This window comes from Pseudonaja textilis, chromosome 3, assembly GCF_049901715.1.
Source record: "Pseudonaja textilis isolate UNSWEBS1 chromosome 3, rPseTex1.2, whole genome shotgun sequence".
Classification (NCBI taxonomy): Eukaryota; Metazoa; Chordata; class Lepidosauria; order Squamata; family Elapidae; genus Pseudonaja; species Pseudonaja textilis.
In genome coordinates, this window is record NC_141992.1 from 9,246,409 (window position 1) to 9,265,281 (window position 18,873).

Consider the following 18,873-nt stretch of genomic DNA (forward strand, 5'->3'; position numbering starts at 1 on the left):
GTTTTCTGTTACGTATTTTTTTTTTTTGCACTGAGATTTGCATTGCTTTTAATCCCACATGTATTAGGGAACTGTATGCCATTTAGAGTTGGACAATTGGGGGGAGAAGGAAGGGAGGAGGGAAGGAAGGAAATTACATAGTTATTACAACATATATTCCACAATGATGAAAAGATATACATGCTACCAAGAGATATATAAACACCCTAAACAACTGATATTTCCAGCAAAAAACAAAACAGAAATTTTGAAACCCCCAAATTGGAGTAATTCTGCATCACCACAGGTCTGAAATTTGACTAAGAACCTGGTCTCTGCTGGATGCATCTCTGCAGAAGTCAGTTAATCGGCTTGGGAAAAGAACAGCATCACAGACCTCTTTTTAAAATTACTGGTATTAGTGTAATGTGAAGAAATGTATACATAGATCTGCATACTTCACTTTGAGATTTTATTTTGGTCTGGTCAGCCCTACAGCCTCCTTTTTCAGTCTAAGATGCATGAAGACCAGAAACAAACAGAAAAGTAGAGATGTGTATTCATTCATAAGGTGGAGTGGTAAGACAGGACAAAAGAACCCATAAAGCAATAGCTGTATTTTTTGAAATGACATTTTGGAATACGTGCTCCATTTTCTTCAGGGAATGGATGGAAGTGAACATTTTTGCCCTTAAACAAGGGAGAGCCACCAGAACATTTTTCACAATTAAAATTTGGCATAAAAAGATAACGTAGGTTTGGCTGAAAATTTCCAGGCCATCTGCTGGATGATCCATCCATTTTTATCCTTCATTCTTGGAACTGTAACCAACCAATCCTGAGAAGATACAATTAATAACTGAGCTGGAAAACGAGGTCCTCTAGTCCAGCCTCCCTGATCAGGCAGGATACTTTATAGCAGGGTGTCCAACCTTGACAACTTTAAGACTTGTGGACTTCAACTCCCAGAATTCCTCAGCCAGCAAAGCTGGCTGAGGAATTCTGGGAGTTGAAGTCCACAAATCTTAAAGTTGCCAAGGTTGGACACCCCTGCTTTACAGCATTTCAAACCAATGGGTGTCCAGTCTCTTCTTAAAAGCCTCCCGTGAAGGAGCACCTACAACTTCTGAAGGAAAGCGGAAGAGTTTGTGGAATTATTCGTGACCATTTCTCAGCACTATCACGGGGGTAATGCTTTCCGGCCTTCCCGGACCCTTACGAGTAAAGTCTGAATCATGTTGGTTTTAGTCCAGAACTGCAAAAGGAAACAATAAGACAGCACTCTTAATTCACACATATTGACCAGCGAGTTAAAAACAAAAACAGGTTCTAAGTTTCTTCTTAAAATGATAATCCGAATGAGGGCAAGGTACTGGCCCAAGGTGCAGAAAGTTTTGACTTTGGGGCGGCGGGGTGGGGAAGGAAACAGCCCCTCCGGAAGAGGCCAATCAAAACGAGCGTCAGGGCATCCTGAAGAAAAACACCGTGTCCCATTTGTTCTACTTTATAGGAAAGCAACCGCAGTCCGAACAGCCGGGCCTAGGTGGGAATTAGGCCCTTTTCCCGCTTCTTCTCTTCTTCCAGAAAAGCCTTAGGAGGCGGGGCGGGAGCTGAGGAAAGTCCCCCAAATGCTTTTGCTGGACAAGATAGCTTCTTACGAGGAATGTGTGGGGAAAAAAAACCCTGCACGACGACAGGTAAGAAACCGTCACTTGTCCGCTGAGGGGAACCAAACGGAGACCGGCGAAAACGAAACGTTATTCCGAATGTTTTCGCTTCCATCAGGCAGCCGAGATAGATAATGGGCGGAGTTTAGCCACAAAAGCGTCGGGCGCATGCGCTATCTCTCTCTCTCTCTCTCTCCCCCCCGCACACACACACCCCGCTTCCACGGTTCTGACGTTTGTTGCGGTTTTGTCCGTTGGGCTGCGCCGGGAGGGAAAGGGGCGGGGAAGGAAGCGGGGGGCGTATCCTCCGGCGCGCGCCGCAGGCCTCAGGGGGCCGTTTGAGCGGCGGTCTCCCGGGCCAAGGTGGAGGGTGGGCGTGGCCTTCCTTGCCCGGCCGGCCTCCCGTTGGTTGGTTGCCATGGCGACGGCGGGGACTTACCTGTCCTGAGCGGCCGAGATTGCTGGCCAGGTTGTCGCTCCTTGAACTAGCCCTCCTCGAAGGGGGCAAGTTGGAGGGCCCCGAGTTCGTATTCTGCTGCCCTATTCTTCCCTCGAGATGTGACTATTAGATTCCCGGGAATGAGGGGTTAACGACCCTCCTCTTGTTCCCCTCTTACTAAATTTAAAAAGGAGTTCTAACCCATAGTCTGCATAGGGCATTTTCAAAGGGGTGTGCAATCCTTTTGGGGGGGGATTCCCCCGCCATTGCTAGGCTAGAAATTTTCTCTGCTTTTCCCAGTTTCAAGAGAACCCCTTCTTCTGCCTTCCTTACCACCAGACCATTCTGTTTGGGGGGCCAGCTTTTCATTTTTCGAAGAACGTGCCAGCAGTGTGGATGGCACCATTTGGGTTTGGATGGTGCAGCTGTTCCCACTAGTTCTCCGGAGCTGGGCATGTTTGTGCTGGGTTGGGAAGAGTTGGCTCTTAATAGAAGGATCCAAAAGGTGTTTATTTTGGGGGGTTCAGCAGTCGATTTCCTTTCATAGTGCTTGCTCTTGATTGCAACCATTGCTTAGTTTTCGGTGCATCGAGCTGGTGGGTGTTCTTGATTTTGGGTATTCATTGGTCCCCAAACGTGGTGGCATTGGTATTCTTCAGAATCATGTCAGACACAACCCTCAAGGCATCTGAAGCCTCCGGACCTCGGGCTGTAGTTACAGATCAAGCTTCTTCTGGTCCTGTTGTTGAAGGCCCCGCTGATTCCTCTTTTGGTGAGCACAATCTTAGCTTCACCACTACAGACCTCAGCCTGGTGGAGATGACAGAAATAGAATACACACAACTTCAACATATACTCTATTCCCATATGGAAGCCCAGTCAAATGAAAACGAAGTGGAAAGTAGGTTAAACTTGAATTGCTTCTCAACCAACAATGCTGCGAATCAGTCCCATTACTTGTCATCATCTAGTAGCAGTCAAGGTGGCTTCTCATCAAACAGCTCTGGAAACCAGTCTCTCTACCCCATTATCTGCCAGTCTGGCTTGACTTCTGACAGCAGTTTCACAGGCCCTAATCAGTGTCTAGGGCATATTGACTTTCAAGAGCTAAGGATGATGTTGCTTAGTGAATCTAGCCTACCACCAGGCCAAGCTGAAAAAGCACCCAATGGGAACTCCATAGATATCAATGGGCAAAATTTAGTAAAATTAAAATGTAGTGAAACATCGGGCAGCGTTAATAAAGAAAATGTAGTTGCAGAAACTTTAGCAGCAGTTCCTGAATCCAGAACCAAATCTGCAGTCCGTGTTCGGTTAGAAGACAGATTCAACAGTCTCCAGACTGAAATTCCCAGGTGCCAAGAAACTCAAGAAACTGGAGTAGCCCTTAACAAGTGTGTTTCATTTTTATTTTCTGTTAACATATTATTCAATTTGCTGATAATATTGATTCATCAATAAAACTAGGGAATTGCTGAAGTTTGGACACATATTTCCTATATGTTAATTATATATTTTTTTCCCAGAAAGTAATTATCAGTACTGTATTCAAGTTAATTATAATTGTATTTACCATCTGGTATACACATACAGCAAGGAACAGTCATTCCAAAATTCAGCTCCCTTGGTTTTAAAAGTAAGGTAGTTATATTTAATTAAGGATGATTTTAAACTTCCATATGAATCCTTATCCATATTAGTTGTGGTGCTCTGGTTTTTAGAATAATGCAATCATTTAATTGAATCACTCCTAAGAGAGAGGAGCTTTGAATGCTCTTTATGAATCTCTAATCCCCTGCACTCTCAGGCATCTCTTAACAGAGAAGTCAAAATGATGACATGCATGATTTAATGTCTTTGTGCAAATATGTAATTATGTAAATGCATTAATGATGCAAGTACATGATTTGCATCATTTGTATGATAATGTCATGACAAGGGTATTGTGGTTTGCCTCCTCCCTATAGATGCCTATGCCTGCACTAAAAATAGTTCTATGCCAATTTTGTCTGACGAGAAAACCAAGCAGATTTAGACTAGTTTGTACTTGGATCCTCTACCACAAAAGAAATCCCGAAATTCAGGTTAGAGTGGGGATTAAAACTACATGATGGAAAAAAAGGAATAACAAATGACTTCCATGTTGTTAACAAGACAACTGCATAGATGTGTCAAGGTCAACTCAAGATACAATGACTTCTGATTTCCAAGCATATGTGCTTTCTTAAGATTTTATACTGAAAGTTTAGACTGATACTCAAAATTTCTCACAAGATTATTGGCTTCCATTCTATATGTGCTGAAATCAATAGTCCTATAAATAGACATACTGAAAATTGCCAATAAATAATTTCACTACCAATTTTTCCTCATAAGAATATTGGACATACTTTTGATTCTACATTGGCTTTATTTGTGGTTCTTGTAAAAGTTACTTTTTTATTCATTTATTATGCATTTTGTTTGACATAAACCCACCATGTGCATTTCAAGTTATAAATTATTATTGCTATCATATCCCAGAATTTTTTTTCTGGGTTTGCTTATTATTCATAACTCAGAGCCTAGTAATTTGGGCAGGATGCCAACAATATAAAAAAAATTAAAAATGAATTAAAAACCTACTCTTTGTCTTCCCAAGAATGTGACTACACAGATAGCTTGTTCCTGGTTATCCATTCAACTGAATTGATAGAATTAGTTGGGGAAATATATTTTTTATACTGACATGTTGTACATTGAATGACTTTATGAAGTAAATGACACAAGCATTCAACTTTTTTTTACTCCGATTCTATACATCATAATAGTTACATGAAATTCTCAAAACGTAGTGACAAGAATGGGAAAAAAACTTCAGAAAATCTGAAAAAGTGGGAACACTTAGAAACTAGCTTGGAACTATGAGCCACTTTGGTACAGTGGTTAGAGTACTATAGGCTACTTCTGCAGCCTGGTGGCTGCCTGCAATTTGGCAGATTGAATCCCACCAGGCTCAAGGTTGACTCAGCCTTCCATCCTTCCGAGGTGGGTAAAATGAGGACCCAGATTGTTGGGGACAAATAGGCTGAAACTGTAAACTGCTTAGGGTTGTAAAGCACTGTGAAGCAGTATATAAGTCTATGTGCTATTGCTATAAAATAGAATAGAATAAAAATAGAATAGAATAGAATTATTTATTGGCCAAGTGTGATTGGACACACAAGGAATTTGTCTTGGTGCAAATGCTCTCAGTGTAAATAAAAGAAAAGATACATTAGTCAGAGTCAAGAATCAAGGTACAAATATATAGGAAATATTACCCACTCAAGCATTGAAAAACTAAAGTATGTAGCCAAATGTTCATAAAAATGAATTATTACTGCACTGTGTTACTATTTCAAAAGGTTTAAAAAGCAAGCATGTTTCTTTGGATTTAAAAAGAAAGTTATTTGTTAAACACCTTGTCCGGATGTATGGTTGGTGTATGTTTAAGTAGTATTCTGAAGTGACTATTAATATATAAAAAATAAGGATTCATTTCAAACAAGCTCCGTTCTTTTATTGATCTCGTTCATAGTTTAGTAACCCTCATTCGCCATCCTTCAGAAGCGATGGGTGTTCCTCTCCACCAGCAGCAGAACAAATGTACTGCTTTAGTGAAAAATAGGACTGCTGCTACTGCCACCACCGCGTTGCAATTCACATGTCCGGTCTTTACACCAAACACTGCTTCTCTTGCAACAGGAAACACCAATGCTGCACAAGTGCAGGTTTGTTCGTTTATTTTGTTCCTCCTTTGATATTTCAGTTGACGCTTTACATTATTCATCCTTGACTTACAACCACAATTGAGCCCTAAATTTTTGTGAGAAATGTGTTAAGTGAATTTTGCTGCTTTTTACAACCTTTCTTGCCACTGCTGTTAAGTGAATCCTTTGCAGTTGATAAGCTAGTAACCTGGTTGTTGAGTGAATCTGGCTTCCCCGTTGACTTTGGTTGACAGAAGGGTCGCAAAAAGGGATCACGTGACTTCACAGAACACAGCAACAGTCCTAAATGTGAACCAGTTGCCCAGTGTCTGAATTATGATCACATTATCATGGGGATGCTACAAAGGTCATAACTCTGAAAAACGGTCGTAAGTCACTTTTTTCAGTACCATTATAACTTTGAACGGTCACAAAATGAACTGTTGTAAGTTGAGGACAATCTCTAATAGGGATTTACAATCTTGAGTTTGGAATTTGTGTCACTTGTTGGATGTCATTTGATGGAAGCAATCAGTCTGGACACGGTCCAAACCAAGTGGGAAAGATCTGAGGAAAAACAAAACCCAAACTCTTCTCTTTTGCTTCGTATCCTATCCAATCTATTTTCTTGCTTTCAAACTAAATTTACCATACTTACAAATTTACGGTGTTTTCTCTCTCTCTTCCATATAGAGCTCTGGATCCAGTGTTGTAGAAACAGTCAAACATCAAGACCTTGCATTGCCTCGAGCTTTTTCTGTGTGTTACCAGCAAGAAATTGAAACTAGCAAACAAACAGTTGGTGCCAGAAATAAAACTGTACCTGAGCATGTTTGGATTAAATTGGGAGGTATATGGTGATGTGTTTTTTTTCTCATGCTTCTGTTAGCTTCTTAAGGATTTCAACTTAAAGAAAAATATTCTTTAACAGTACGTGTCATGAAAATTATGCCACAAATTAATTTTTTTTAAATATATTTGGAAGATAGGAAGTTATGGGTGATCCTGGAGATGTTGTGGTATTAATGGATTTTACCGAATACAATGTTTCTTTTTTAGTGTTTTGTTTGTATAGTACAAGAAAAAGCAACAGAAAATGCTCAGAATTGAGCAAACTAAAAAAAAAAAAGAAATTTAGGTCAGTTCTCCAGACTCTACAGCAGTTTCTTCCATCTATACAGTAGACAGGTGTATCTACTGCTGTTGAAGTCAGAAGCAACTGGAGTCATAAGGTTTAACTATTGTATGATTAATTATGGTTATAACTTGCCAGCCAGCAGGGATACATTTAAGAGGGTGTAATAATTTCAAATTAGCAGAGGAATTATAAGTTAAAGGATAAAATTATCACCTTTGGTTTTCACGCTGATTTTTGTCCTGCAGTAAGGCATTTCAGTGGGAATATTAGAGATGCAATTTCTCTTTAAAATGACTTAATGGTTTTATTAAACTGAAAATAATTTCTATATCTTAAGTAGATATTTCTGTTAACATCCTGCTAAGATACAACTGTATTTATGTTTCTAAGATGGAGAAGTTTCTGCAGAAGAAACAAAGCTGTCAAGATAGTAGCCACAGCTGGGCAAATAAAACCCTACTACATTTTTATGGGTGTTACAATAGATGTAAAACAGCTGCACTTCCATTACGTGGTTATGTTCACTCTTTTTAACATTTGACACACACACACACACACACACACACACGTGGACACCCCTGCTAAAATGCACTTAAATTTACATATTTTTTATCAGTAAAAAATGAGATAGTAGTGGATGGAACTACTTTTATACACTCTACTGGAAATAGGCAGTCCTTAGCCTACAACGATAGTGGAGGCTGCCGACTATGGTAGTAAATCATGATGGTCCTAAAATGGGTTGCCCACGTGACCAACCCAATTTTACGACCTTTTTTCTGCAGTGTTCCTTAAATGAACTCCTGTTGAGTTTGGGCAAAAATGTAAATCGTGCAGCACGCTGAAAATGCCCGGTTTCCAAGCTCCCAAAATGCAGTCACATGACCATGTGTTTGGGGTGGCCATCAGGACTTTGGAAAGCCCAAAATTTCTGTTGTTAAGTGAGACATTTGTTTAGCGAGTTTTGCCCCATTTTACGACCTTTCTTGGCCCCGTTTGTTAAGTGAATCCCTGCAGCTTATAAGCCAGCAACCCAGTTTTTAAGTGAATCTGGCTTCCCCATTGACTTTGCTCGTCAGAAGGTCACAAAAGTGGATCCCAATGACCTCATCTGAATTTTGAGCAGGTGACCCTGGGGATGCTGCAAAGATTGTAACCGTGAAAAATGGCCCTAAGTTACATATCTCAATGCCGTTGTAACTTTGAATGGTCACTACATTGAACAGTTGTAAGTTGAGGACTACCTGCACTGGATTTAAATTGAGGACTGTCTGTAAACCAGAGAGGTTGCAGAGTGAAATTATTTGTCAACCGTCATTTTGATAGACCCGAACAACGGCAAAATAGGACCCCCTTTCCCTTTTTTCTTTTGTACAAAGGAGAGACTTTGTGTAAGCAGTCGATAAACAGAAGAAGTCGTAGTCGTATCCATCCCTTGGATACCAACATACAGCGCAGGCCTCTCGGGGACATTCAGAATGTGTGTGAGAATCAAAATGCAGCTCCAGCTCAGAGTTCATGGCAGTCGGTCCAGCCAGCCCAAAATACACACAACGGAAGCCAAGGCAGCGTCTCCCAACGCCGGGAGAGGCACAACCGGATGGAAAGAGACAGAAGGTAATTGCTATTGGCGGCTTCTTGAGTTAGCCGTTCTCCGTGGAAGTATTTCAAATTCCTTTTTACAAGCCTTTTGAATTAAAAAGAATTCACAAACACATACTCCCCCGCCCCAAATTAAAAGTACTGTATACACGTTCAAAATAATGCGCTTTATAATTGAATGCAGGGTTTGGTCGTTCTATAAGTCATGCTGCCAAGGATCCTAGCTGGTCGTAATATCATGTACTGATTTTCCAAAACGATCTTTCTTTCCTTGTATCTATTTTAGCTTGCATTTCTTGAAAAAAAAAACAACGCATTTTTCTTTCCACATTCAAAATGAATCAACTTTACAACAGAAACAATATGATGGTGCAATTGCAATATGAATTATAAAATTGCAATGCTTCCTTTTTTATTTTCTCAACAACACCTTTACACAAGGGCACAACAAGGCTAATGTTTTGTTAAGGCCTTAGACCTACCAATATGTGACAGTTGAATCAATGTCAGCACCCACTTCCTCCTCCTCCTCCTCCTCCTTCCCTACTCTGAGGTCTTCAGTGGCTCCCTCATTGCCACCATAACTGAGCCTGTCTAACTTAATGGTGATCACTCTTCTCTTTTTTCCTTCCAACCTTTCTCAGCATCAGAGCCTTTTTCAGAGAGCTAGGTCGTAACCCATGGATTCAATGAAAACTCAAAGCAAAACTAAGTAAAACCAGTTTACTGCAAACATCAGGCAACAATACTAGACCAGCTTGGGAATTTTCCAAACTTCACAAGTTATGGTTATGGTGGATTGGGTTGTAAGTTTATGGTGGATTGGGTGTTCTGAGGTGTCATTAATTCATCAGTCCTTCCTGTGCTCCCTTTGTTGAATTTCCCATGAAGAAAAGCGTTAGGGAGATTAGCAGAGTGTCAGAAGAGGGAACCCAGTATTATTATTATTATTATTTTGTTCAGAGAGCAAAATCTGACCAAACTTAGAGTGGTTTTAGAATTACATAATTAAAGTACAGGTAGTCCTTGAACTACGACCACAATTGAGCACGAAGTTTATGTTGCTAAGTGAAACACTTGTTAAGTGAGTTTTGCCCCATTTTACGAATTTTCCTGCCACCATTCAGTGAATCACTGCAGTTCTTGGTAACATGGTTGTTAAGTGAATCTGGCTTCCCCATTGGCTTTGCTTGTCAGAAGGTCGCAAAAGGGGATCACGTGACCCCAGGACACTGCAACCGTCATAAATATGAACCAGTTGCCAGGCATCTGAATTCTGATCATGTGGCCATGGGGGATGCTGCAACGGTGATAAATATGAAAAACAGTCGTGTCACTTTTTCAGTGGTGTAACTTTGGACATCTCTAAATGAACTGTTGTAAGTCAAGGATTACCTGTGTTACTTTTCATCTATCCAGCCCTTGCTAGTGACCTATTTTCCTAGCAGATGCTTTCCCTAATCTAATTCTTTTATTCAAGAAGAATCTTTTGCACCGTTCTATCAGCGTGTCATGTTTTGCACAACGACAAAATAAGATTTCCCGGGAATCAAGAGGAAGAGCAGATGAAGCAGTGTGAGAAATGAATGAGACCAGACTGTGTATTATTTAGGGGTCAGGGGCAAGGGGGCAAGTTTAATTAAAAGGAGGATATTTAAACCTTTTTTTAAAAAAAATGCTTCATATTGTGTAATAACCTCACAAACACATTTGACTAGTTATTTAATCTGGAGTTTGTACATTCAGGTAGTCTTTGACTTAACGACCAGAGTTGGGACCAGAATTTCCATTGGTAAACAAAGTGGATGTTAAGTGAGTTCTTGCCTGATTTTATGCCTTTTTTGCCACGGTTGTTAAGTGAGCCATTGCAGTTGTTAAATGAATTGAACAGTTTTTTTATGCGAATCCAGCTTCCCCTATTGACTTTGCTTGTTGGAAGCCAGCTAGGAAGGTTGGAAATGGTATTCACACAATCCTAGGACGCTGCAACCATCATAATTTTGTGCCCATTATCAAGTGCACGAATTCTGATCACATGACTGTGGGGATGCTGCAATGGTCGTAAGTGTGGGGGCTTTTTTTTTCCAGTGGCATTATGGTATTGAATGATGGCTAAACGGACAGTTGTAAATTGAGGACTACCTGTATAAAGTCTTTTTGGATTCAAGAATTGACCATGAGTATATATATATATGCATTTCTAGGCGCAGAATCAGGATTTGCTGTGATGAACTGAATCTTCTAGTTCCATTCTGCACTTCAGACACTGACAAGGCAACAACCTTACAATGGACAACGGCATTTCTAAAATATATTCAAGAGCGACATGGAGATTCTCTGAAAAAGGTCAGTAAGCTCCACATTAAGATATAGAGCATTGTAATAAGAAAGCTATAGCAATACCTCAACGTTCCTTAGACAATATTTGATTATTTATAGGATCATTTTTTATTCTTTTCATAATCTGTACATCTCCAATTGCTCAGCCTATAAATTGTATAAGGTACAGTCTGTAAGCTAAACAGGTAGGCCCTAATATATAGGACAGGTTTGGATAAATCTTTTGGTCGCTGGGGAGATCCCAAAGGTGCTTTCACAAGAGGCAACTGGACTTTCTTCATCTCTGGAGTTGAACAAGTTGGGAGTCCAGAGAGCTGAAGAAGCTTCTTGGATCAGAAGCGAAACGTCTTCAAAGAAAAACCAAGAAAGTCCAGTTGCCTCTTGAAAAAAAAGGCACCTTTGGGACAACCATGACCTGGATGGCTAAGAATCTCCCTAGACATTTAGCTGGGGAGATGATGTTGTGTGTGTAGTGTAAGGGCTTTATTATTTTACCCCAGCAATTTGGGAGTAGGTACTGTTCTTTGCCTGATTTTTAGAGTTTGCACATCACATGCTTATTACATTAGAATGGGAGAAAACTGGCTGAAATTGCCAAAATGTTTGATTTGTGTTCAGCGTTAGTTCTGTAGGATGCCCAAAGCCCTTCAGTGACAACATTCCTGCCAAAGGCCATTAGCACCTCTGATAGTGTTGGGATCCAGCAGCTGTTTCCTTGTGCAGGAAATATTTTTAGCTAAGTAAGGCCATGTGGCTTAGCTGTTAGAGCACAAACTTTTTTCATGCCTTTAAAGGGAAAAAAAAAAGAGATTTGATACTGCTACATAAGTATCTGAACAACAACACTATTACTTACCTAAATGCACTGCTTTTCTAAAAAAAAGTACACAGTGAACAATATAAAAGATGACAGAAATGTTAGACAAAATATAATCTAAAGAAATATAAGCATATATTTAAAAGCAATGCACCACCATAAACGCTTTCTTTTGCCGATCAGTGCTCACTATATTGACTTCTTCAGTTCTTCAAGAACCCAAAACAAGGTTGTAGAGAGTTTCCAGAGATCAGAAGAAAACTTTATTATGATAAAACAGACTGAATTCTGATAAAATGGAAAATGAGTGCAAGGGAGACAGGCAGGATATTCTTGTTAAGAAGGCAGACCAATTCTGTTACATTCTTGCTCTCTCATTTTAAGCAATTGGTATTATTGTACTTTATATAAACTTTTCTTGTTCATGCTGTAAACTGTTTAGTATCACAATAAATCATAATTTTTGGAAACGTATCATACATATCTCATAGATATGCAATTGGCTGAGTCTGCACGAAATTCTCACCTGGAAAGGATAACAGATAATCAGAGTTGGAAGGGACCTTGTAGGTCATCTAGTCCAACCCCCCACCCAAGCGGGAGACCCTACACCATTTCTGACAAATGGCAGTCCAATCTTTTCTTGAAAGTCTCAAGTGATGATGCTCCCATAACTTCCGAGGGCAACTTCTGTTCCACTGGTTGATTGTTCTCACTGTCAGAAAATTTCTCCTTATTTCCAGGTTGAATCTCTCCTTAAGTTTCCATCCATTACTCCTTGTCTGGCCTTCGGGTATCTTGGAGAACAGTTTGCCCCCCCCTTCCTCCTCCCTGTGGCAGCCCCTCAAATATTGGACCGCTATCATGTCTCCCCTGGTCCTTCTCTTTACTAGACTATCCAAGCCCAGTTCCTGCAACCGTTCATTGTATGTTTTAGCCTCCAGTCCCCTAATTATCCTGGTTGTTCTTCTCTGTACTTTTTCTAGAGTCTCAACATCTTTTTTATAATGTGGTGACAAAACTGGATGCAGTACTCTAGGTGTGGTCTTACTAAGGCTTTATAGAGTGGTATTAGTACTTCCCTTGATCTTGATATGGATGTCAGTGACTGAATTCATGCAACACACATGTTCACAATTAAACTAAAGCTTAGTTGAATTTGACTACATTTGTTTGGAGTAGATCATATTATACATAAAACAATATTGTGAAGCTAAGATAGGTACCAAATATAATTTTTAGATTATAGACCAGAAGACATGTCAATCAATGGTTTCACCCTAAAAATATCAAATCAGGTACCTAGTAAACAATAAGATACAATCAAATAATTATGGGGGACCCAATCAATACTCATCTCGAAGGAAAAGTAATAAGATGTTCCTAAGGTGAACCAGGCAGATAAGATGCTAGGGAGCATGTGTTTCCTTTAGTTGTGGATTCATTCGTTTTTGAACTACATTCAGTAAGGCAAAAGAACAGGCATAATTTTAGTCCAGAGTCTGTTTGGTATAGTGGTGAAGGCTTCAAGCTAGAAGCTGGAGATGGGAGAGGACTTGTGAGTTCTAGTCTCACCATAGATACAAAACCAGTTGAGTGACCTTGGGCCAGTCATCCTCTGTCAGCCCTCGGAAAAAGGCAGTGGCAAATCACTGATAAGCTTCATGTTTTTCAGCTGCTCATTACATTCAGCGGTTCTATCAGACCTGAATTAAAGTAACGGGTTATCACTGTTATTAAAATAATTTGTATTGGCCAAGTACATTTGTATGAACTAGACTTGTTAAAAAAATATATCCTGCAAACACTTTTTGAGATATGCTGCATAAATTTAGATATCAATGTATTTACTGGCTTTAGGGATATCTTTGTGCATAGAATTGTCGTAAACGTTATTTATTCATCTTGGAATTGTTTTTCTTTGGGATTTTAGGAATTTGAAACTGTATTCTGTGGTAAAACAGGCAGAAGGCTAAAATTAACAAGATCAGATCCTATAGCAACCTGTGCAGTCCAGGAGATCACACAGAATAGTACATCTACGGACATGAAATAATATGATCCTCATATTCAAGAACTGGTGAAAAATGATTCAGGATGTCTAAACCCAAATTCACCCACTGGATTTTTCTTATAATATGGTTGACAATATGTATATATATATAAAAACACTGAAGAAATGACAAGTTTATTCAAAACAAGGAAAAAAGGGAAAAAAACAACAATGTTAATTTAGTAGACCTTTTCATTTGAGGCAGGGCAGCAATATTGTTCGAAACTAGTAAATGCTACTCTCCATCCCATTTCTATTTTTGATTTTGTTTTATCAAATATATATAATAATAGAATGCTACATGTGTAGCAACCTGTTCTTTACCCTCTTAAGAGTGCTCATATTTATATAAATTAATAGATGTGCCATAAGAAACCAGTTTTGCTATTGGAAGAAAAAATGTAAGTAATTTATAAACTATATAAAAATGGTAATTGTATATATGTAGTAACTCAGATCTTTCCTTTTTCAAAGTTCATATCCTGTAAAACTAAAATCTGTTTGTTACAAATACATTACTATTTGAAATATGTTTTGCACTTTCTCTAAGAACTTCTCATTCAGGATAAAGAAAAAGATTCTATTTTGCACAAACATCCATTTAAGCGGATAGAAGAAATGCAGCCGTAAGTTCTGATGAAAATCTCATCAACTTCTCTGGTGTTTTATGTGACAATTCCCATCCTTTTAGTGCAAAAATATTTTGTAAAAATACATGAATTTTAAGTGCATTTTTTTTCACTTTCATTTTTTAAAAGACAACTACTAGCTATATTTGTTAGGAAAGCTGATGTATTTAGTATATTTAATTGACAGTGGCTTTATCAGAACAGATAATGCTAATAGGTATTCTTATAAAGAACTTATCACAAAATAAATACTGTTTAAATCACGGATATTCACACTTGTGTGGCCCCTTTATTTTCAATCACCAAATGAAAAGAACAAAAACAAAGCAGAATTAGCCTATTATAAAATAGGCAGGCACAATATTATAATTTTTAAATGTATTTTTACAGTATGCACTCATTTTCAATAGTGTTTGTTTTCTGTACTTCGGGTTTGTATCAATGCATTGTAGAAAGGGTATAATGTGTTGTTACTGAATCTCCTTTATAATAATGGAGAAATGTTTAAATTTGTCTCTTAAGAAACAGGTGTGTGCACATTTTTTCCTCACAACCCGTGCATTAGAATTGGACATTAAGAGTTCACATCCTAGAGTGGGCTCTAAATATATCATGATATCACAATTGCAGAATCTGTTTCCGGTGCACTTGTGGTCAACTCACACCCACAAAAACTCAGATGGATGTCCAACATGGCTTTTGATCCAGTAGATTAAGCTGTTGTGGGCACAAAATGTTAGGGAAGGAATTTCAGGGGAATCTGTGAATTCTGCACATTTTATAAACGATAGTTTTAATCATCCAGGTTGATTCAATTCACCCGTTTTACATTTGTGAACCCCAGTCAAAATAGGGAGCTCTGCTAAGTATCCCTCTTTCTAGCCACTTAACAGGACTATGTCTGCATTTTGTCTGAATCACCTGCCCAGGTATCTACCATTGGATCATCTGCCAAATAATACAACATGTACATCTGTTATTTTACCAGTAGTAAAATGGGATTAATAAACATCAAACAGTGCCAAGTAAAGTCGTTGCAAAAACTGGTATAATCTTAGGAAGAGGGAAACTGTTAACTGGAAAATACTTCAGGAATAATGGCATATCTCTTCAAAGAACTTGTTCTGTTTATACATGGTATGAAATAGAAATTAATTACAGGATCCATTATGTGTATATTGATCTCTGCCCCCCGCCGCCCCAGTGGAAATATAGCGCCCATTTTATTAACTTTCAATCAGGACAATGTTTCTTTTTTTAATGTGTATGAGCAATTCCACTCTGGGGTCCTTGGTCTTCTCTAAGGTTGGAAGTTTTCTTGCAGATGTTTCATTACCAAACAAGGTGACATCATCAATGCACTGATGATGTCGCCTAGTTGGGTAGCTAAACATCTGCAAGAAAACCATCAAGCTCAGAGAGCACCAGTTCAACCCTGAGCTGAAAATTTTCTCTTTTGGTAACAATTCCATTGAATATTGTGTTCCCTTTCCTCACTTCATTCATTCAGCTTCATGCAGGTTTACGATTTCTTGAATTTCCCCCTAGCAGCAGCTCCCATACAGGCAGACGTGTCACAGAGTCCTGGAGTTCCTTGTGCTCCAGCTGAACCTGGTCTTCCAGGGTCTCCTGGTAACCCAGGATCACCGGGCGCACCATTCCGACCATCTTTCCTGATTCCAGGAACCCCCGGTGGTCCTTGGGAGGGGAAAAACAAAACAGTCCAGCATGTTATTCAGCATATTTTCAAGGGCAAAGCCACCAGCTATAAAAACAACTACAATTTTTGATTGGGTTTGGTTTTAAAGCTAAGTGTGTTGTCAGGGCCATTTTTCTTCCTCCATATCTAGGTGTTGATCTAGACTTCTCGATCTAGAGCAGAGGTCTCCAAATTTGAAAACTTTAAAACTTACGGACTTCAACTCCAGAAGGCTGGCTGCAAAATTCTGGGAATGGAAGTTCACAAGTCTTAGGGAAACCTGGTTGAAGTCCATAAGTCTTAAAGTTGCCAAGTTTGGAGATCCCTGAACTAGACTGGTTGACATGGAGAAACCTGTCAATTTCAGCTGCATTCAATTTCTTACCTTTGCAAATTGCCACTTTGGTTCCTTGAATTAGTTATATTTTCCCCTACAAGTCCCAACAAAATTTGAAGATAGCATGGTATGCTTTTTCCCAAATACATATTCAGGTTCCAATTTTGCCCTGTGTATCTAATTGGCATGAGAAATGTTGTAAGTCATTTTTATGTCTTACGTTCATGCAGCCTTCAATAGACATCAACCTCTCTGCATTTTAAAATCATCAGGTTTTCATTAGAAAACTCTGAATTTCAAATTACAGCTAAGTTTTGATTCATTTAAGGCACCCACGCCTATTAATGGCTCAAAAAGGTTTTTTTTAAAGATATTCTTATGTACAGTAATAGAAAGTGTTAAAGAAAAAAGCTAAAACACTCAAAAATATCCAGATAAAACACACTGAAAGCCCTTCTTAATTTATAACAAAAAGATAAAGCCTCCAGAGAAAGCCATGAACATCCAGTCTTGATGTTTAGGAAAGTAAGAACATTCACCAGCAGAAAGTCCCAAAGATGGGTTTCCAATTTTTTTCCTACTGCTTCAGAGAGAGTGCTTTGCGTATGCACAGCTCAAAGCCCGCCCTCTGTATCAACACTGGTGAGCTATGCTGTTTTTTTACCTCAGCTGAGGCGCGGCAATCCGCTCTGCCGCGTGAATCAACGGAGCTAAAAACAAGGGAATGTAGGACAGGAAAGGGCGGGGGAGGGTGGGCAGGGCCCACCAGAGGTAGTGTTTGGTGGTTCTCCAAACTGGTCAAAATGTCTGCTACTGGTACGCTAGACCTGGTCCGAACCGGCTGAATACGACCTGTTTTCATAGTTCCACACCCATTTGCATCAATGGTGGGTTTCACATTTTTTTTACTACTGGTTCTGTGGGCGTGGCTTGGTGGGCGTGGCAGGGGAAGGATACTGTAAAATCTCCAGTCAAAGGTGGGATTTGCTGGTTCTCCAAACTACTCAGAATTTCCGCTACCGGTTCTCCAGAACTGGTCAGAACCTGCTGAATACCACCTCCGATATGCACTCTGATTCCAGTGACCCTGAGGTTATAGATAGATCCCCAGGTGACCTCAACACCTCTCAGAGAGCTAATGAGGTCTGCAAAGACGATAAATCCATCTATTTCCCACCATTCAGTTAGAACTGAAGAAGTTTCTTGCATGTGAAGTGAAACATTTTCAAGGGGTGGGGCAAATGAAGAAACTCCAGTTGCCTTTTTAAAAGCACCTTTGGGGACAGCCATGACCTGGATGATTGAGAATCTCCATAGACAATTCCCCTGCAGAATATTCTTTCCAACTTACCTTGCGGCCCTTGGTCTCCAACAGGTCCATCAACGCCTTTGCCAGTGTCTCCTTTGTCTCCCTTCTCACCTGCGTCCCCTGCAAAATTTAAATAAATTCGATCCATCAGAAAGGATGGCCTTTGTGAACCGACTTAGGAAAGAAAGATCAATCTGTGATGATTGATTGTAGATCAATCTTTCGTAAGTTTGAATGCACTGCAGGTACTCCTCAACTTCTGATCACAAGCGGCCCCCGAAATTTCTGTTGTTCAGTGAGTTTTGCCCCACTTTACAAGCTTTCTTGCCAGAGTTGTCAAGCGAATCACTGCGGCTGTTAAGTTAGCAACGTGGCTTGTTACGGGAAACAGGCTTCCCGATTGGCTGTTCTTGTTTAGAAGGTGGCAAAAGTCCCAAAGATGTGTTTTTTTTTTTTCAAGAGGCACCTGGACTTTCTGGGTTTTCTTTGAAAATGTTTCGCTTCTCATCCAAGAAGCTTCTTCTTTTGCTGGGAAGCGAAACATCTTCAAAGAAAAAGCAGAAAGTTCAGTTGCCTCTTGAAAAAAGCACCTTTGGAACAACCCTGACCTGGATGACAGAGTCTCCACAGACAAGGCCTATGAATACATATGTCAACTCATAAAACATTCCTATGCCTGTTTTAGTAGTTGCCATAAAAAAAGGAGATGGGAGGAGGGAAATCTGAAAGGGAAGTGCAGCAGTTTGGAAGCGAAAGTACATTCCAACTCTTCTCTTTAAAAGATTGTAACTGAAATACCAGAGCTTTTGCCCGCAAATATATTTCATTGGAGAACGTGAATGATGACAGCCAGCCCATGAATGCACTCAATTGGAGAATCTGGTTTATGAGTGCCATGCCCTTGTTAGAGTCAGACTCTGACGGAAAGGAGGAACCGCTAACAGGGAGTGGAAGTGTGGTTCCGGAGGTTGTGGAGGAGGCTGGAGAAGGGCAGAGGCTGGTTGGGCAGTCAGAGGAAAAACCAGGCCCATTCCCCCTTCATCTTAGGACACGCAGGGAGGAACAGAGAAGGCAACAACTTGGCTTACGAGAGAGGAAGTGGCCATGATCTCCCTCATTGGTTGCAGCTGGGA

At 39.8% G+C, this 18,873-nt stretch overlaps 2 protein-coding genes across 2 annotated transcripts in view; one reads left to right on the forward strand and one right to left on the reverse strand.

The window, feature by feature from the left end:
- The first annotated feature begins 1,929 nt into the window (after positions 1-1,929).
- TCFL5 (transcription factor like 5) lies at positions 1,930-14,661 on the forward strand. The gene is made up of 6 exons (XM_026697282.2): positions 1,930-3,479; positions 5,645-5,837; positions 6,510-6,666; positions 8,334-8,571; positions 10,761-10,902; positions 13,647-14,661. Exons 1-6 carry the CDS (start codon positions 2,749-2,751, stop codon positions 13,767-13,769), a joined length of 1,584 nt encoding a protein of 527 aa, XP_026553067.1. The 5' UTR covers positions 1,930-2,748; the 3' UTR covers positions 13,770-14,661.
- Positions 14,662-14,666: 5 nt separating this feature from the next.
- The window catches only part of COL9A3 (collagen type IX alpha 3 chain), a 58,817-nt gene continuing 54,610 nt past the window's right edge, over positions 14,667-18,873 (reverse strand). The window contains exons 31-32 of the mRNA XM_087928909.1: positions 17,783-17,860; positions 14,667-16,093 (exon numbers count right to left, since the gene is read on the reverse strand). Coding sequence (XP_087785035.1) covers positions 15,918-16,093; positions 17,783-17,860 — 254 coding nt within the window. The 3' untranslated portion in view covers positions 14,667-15,917. The remainder of the gene's footprint in view (positions 16,094-17,782; positions 17,861-18,873) is intronic.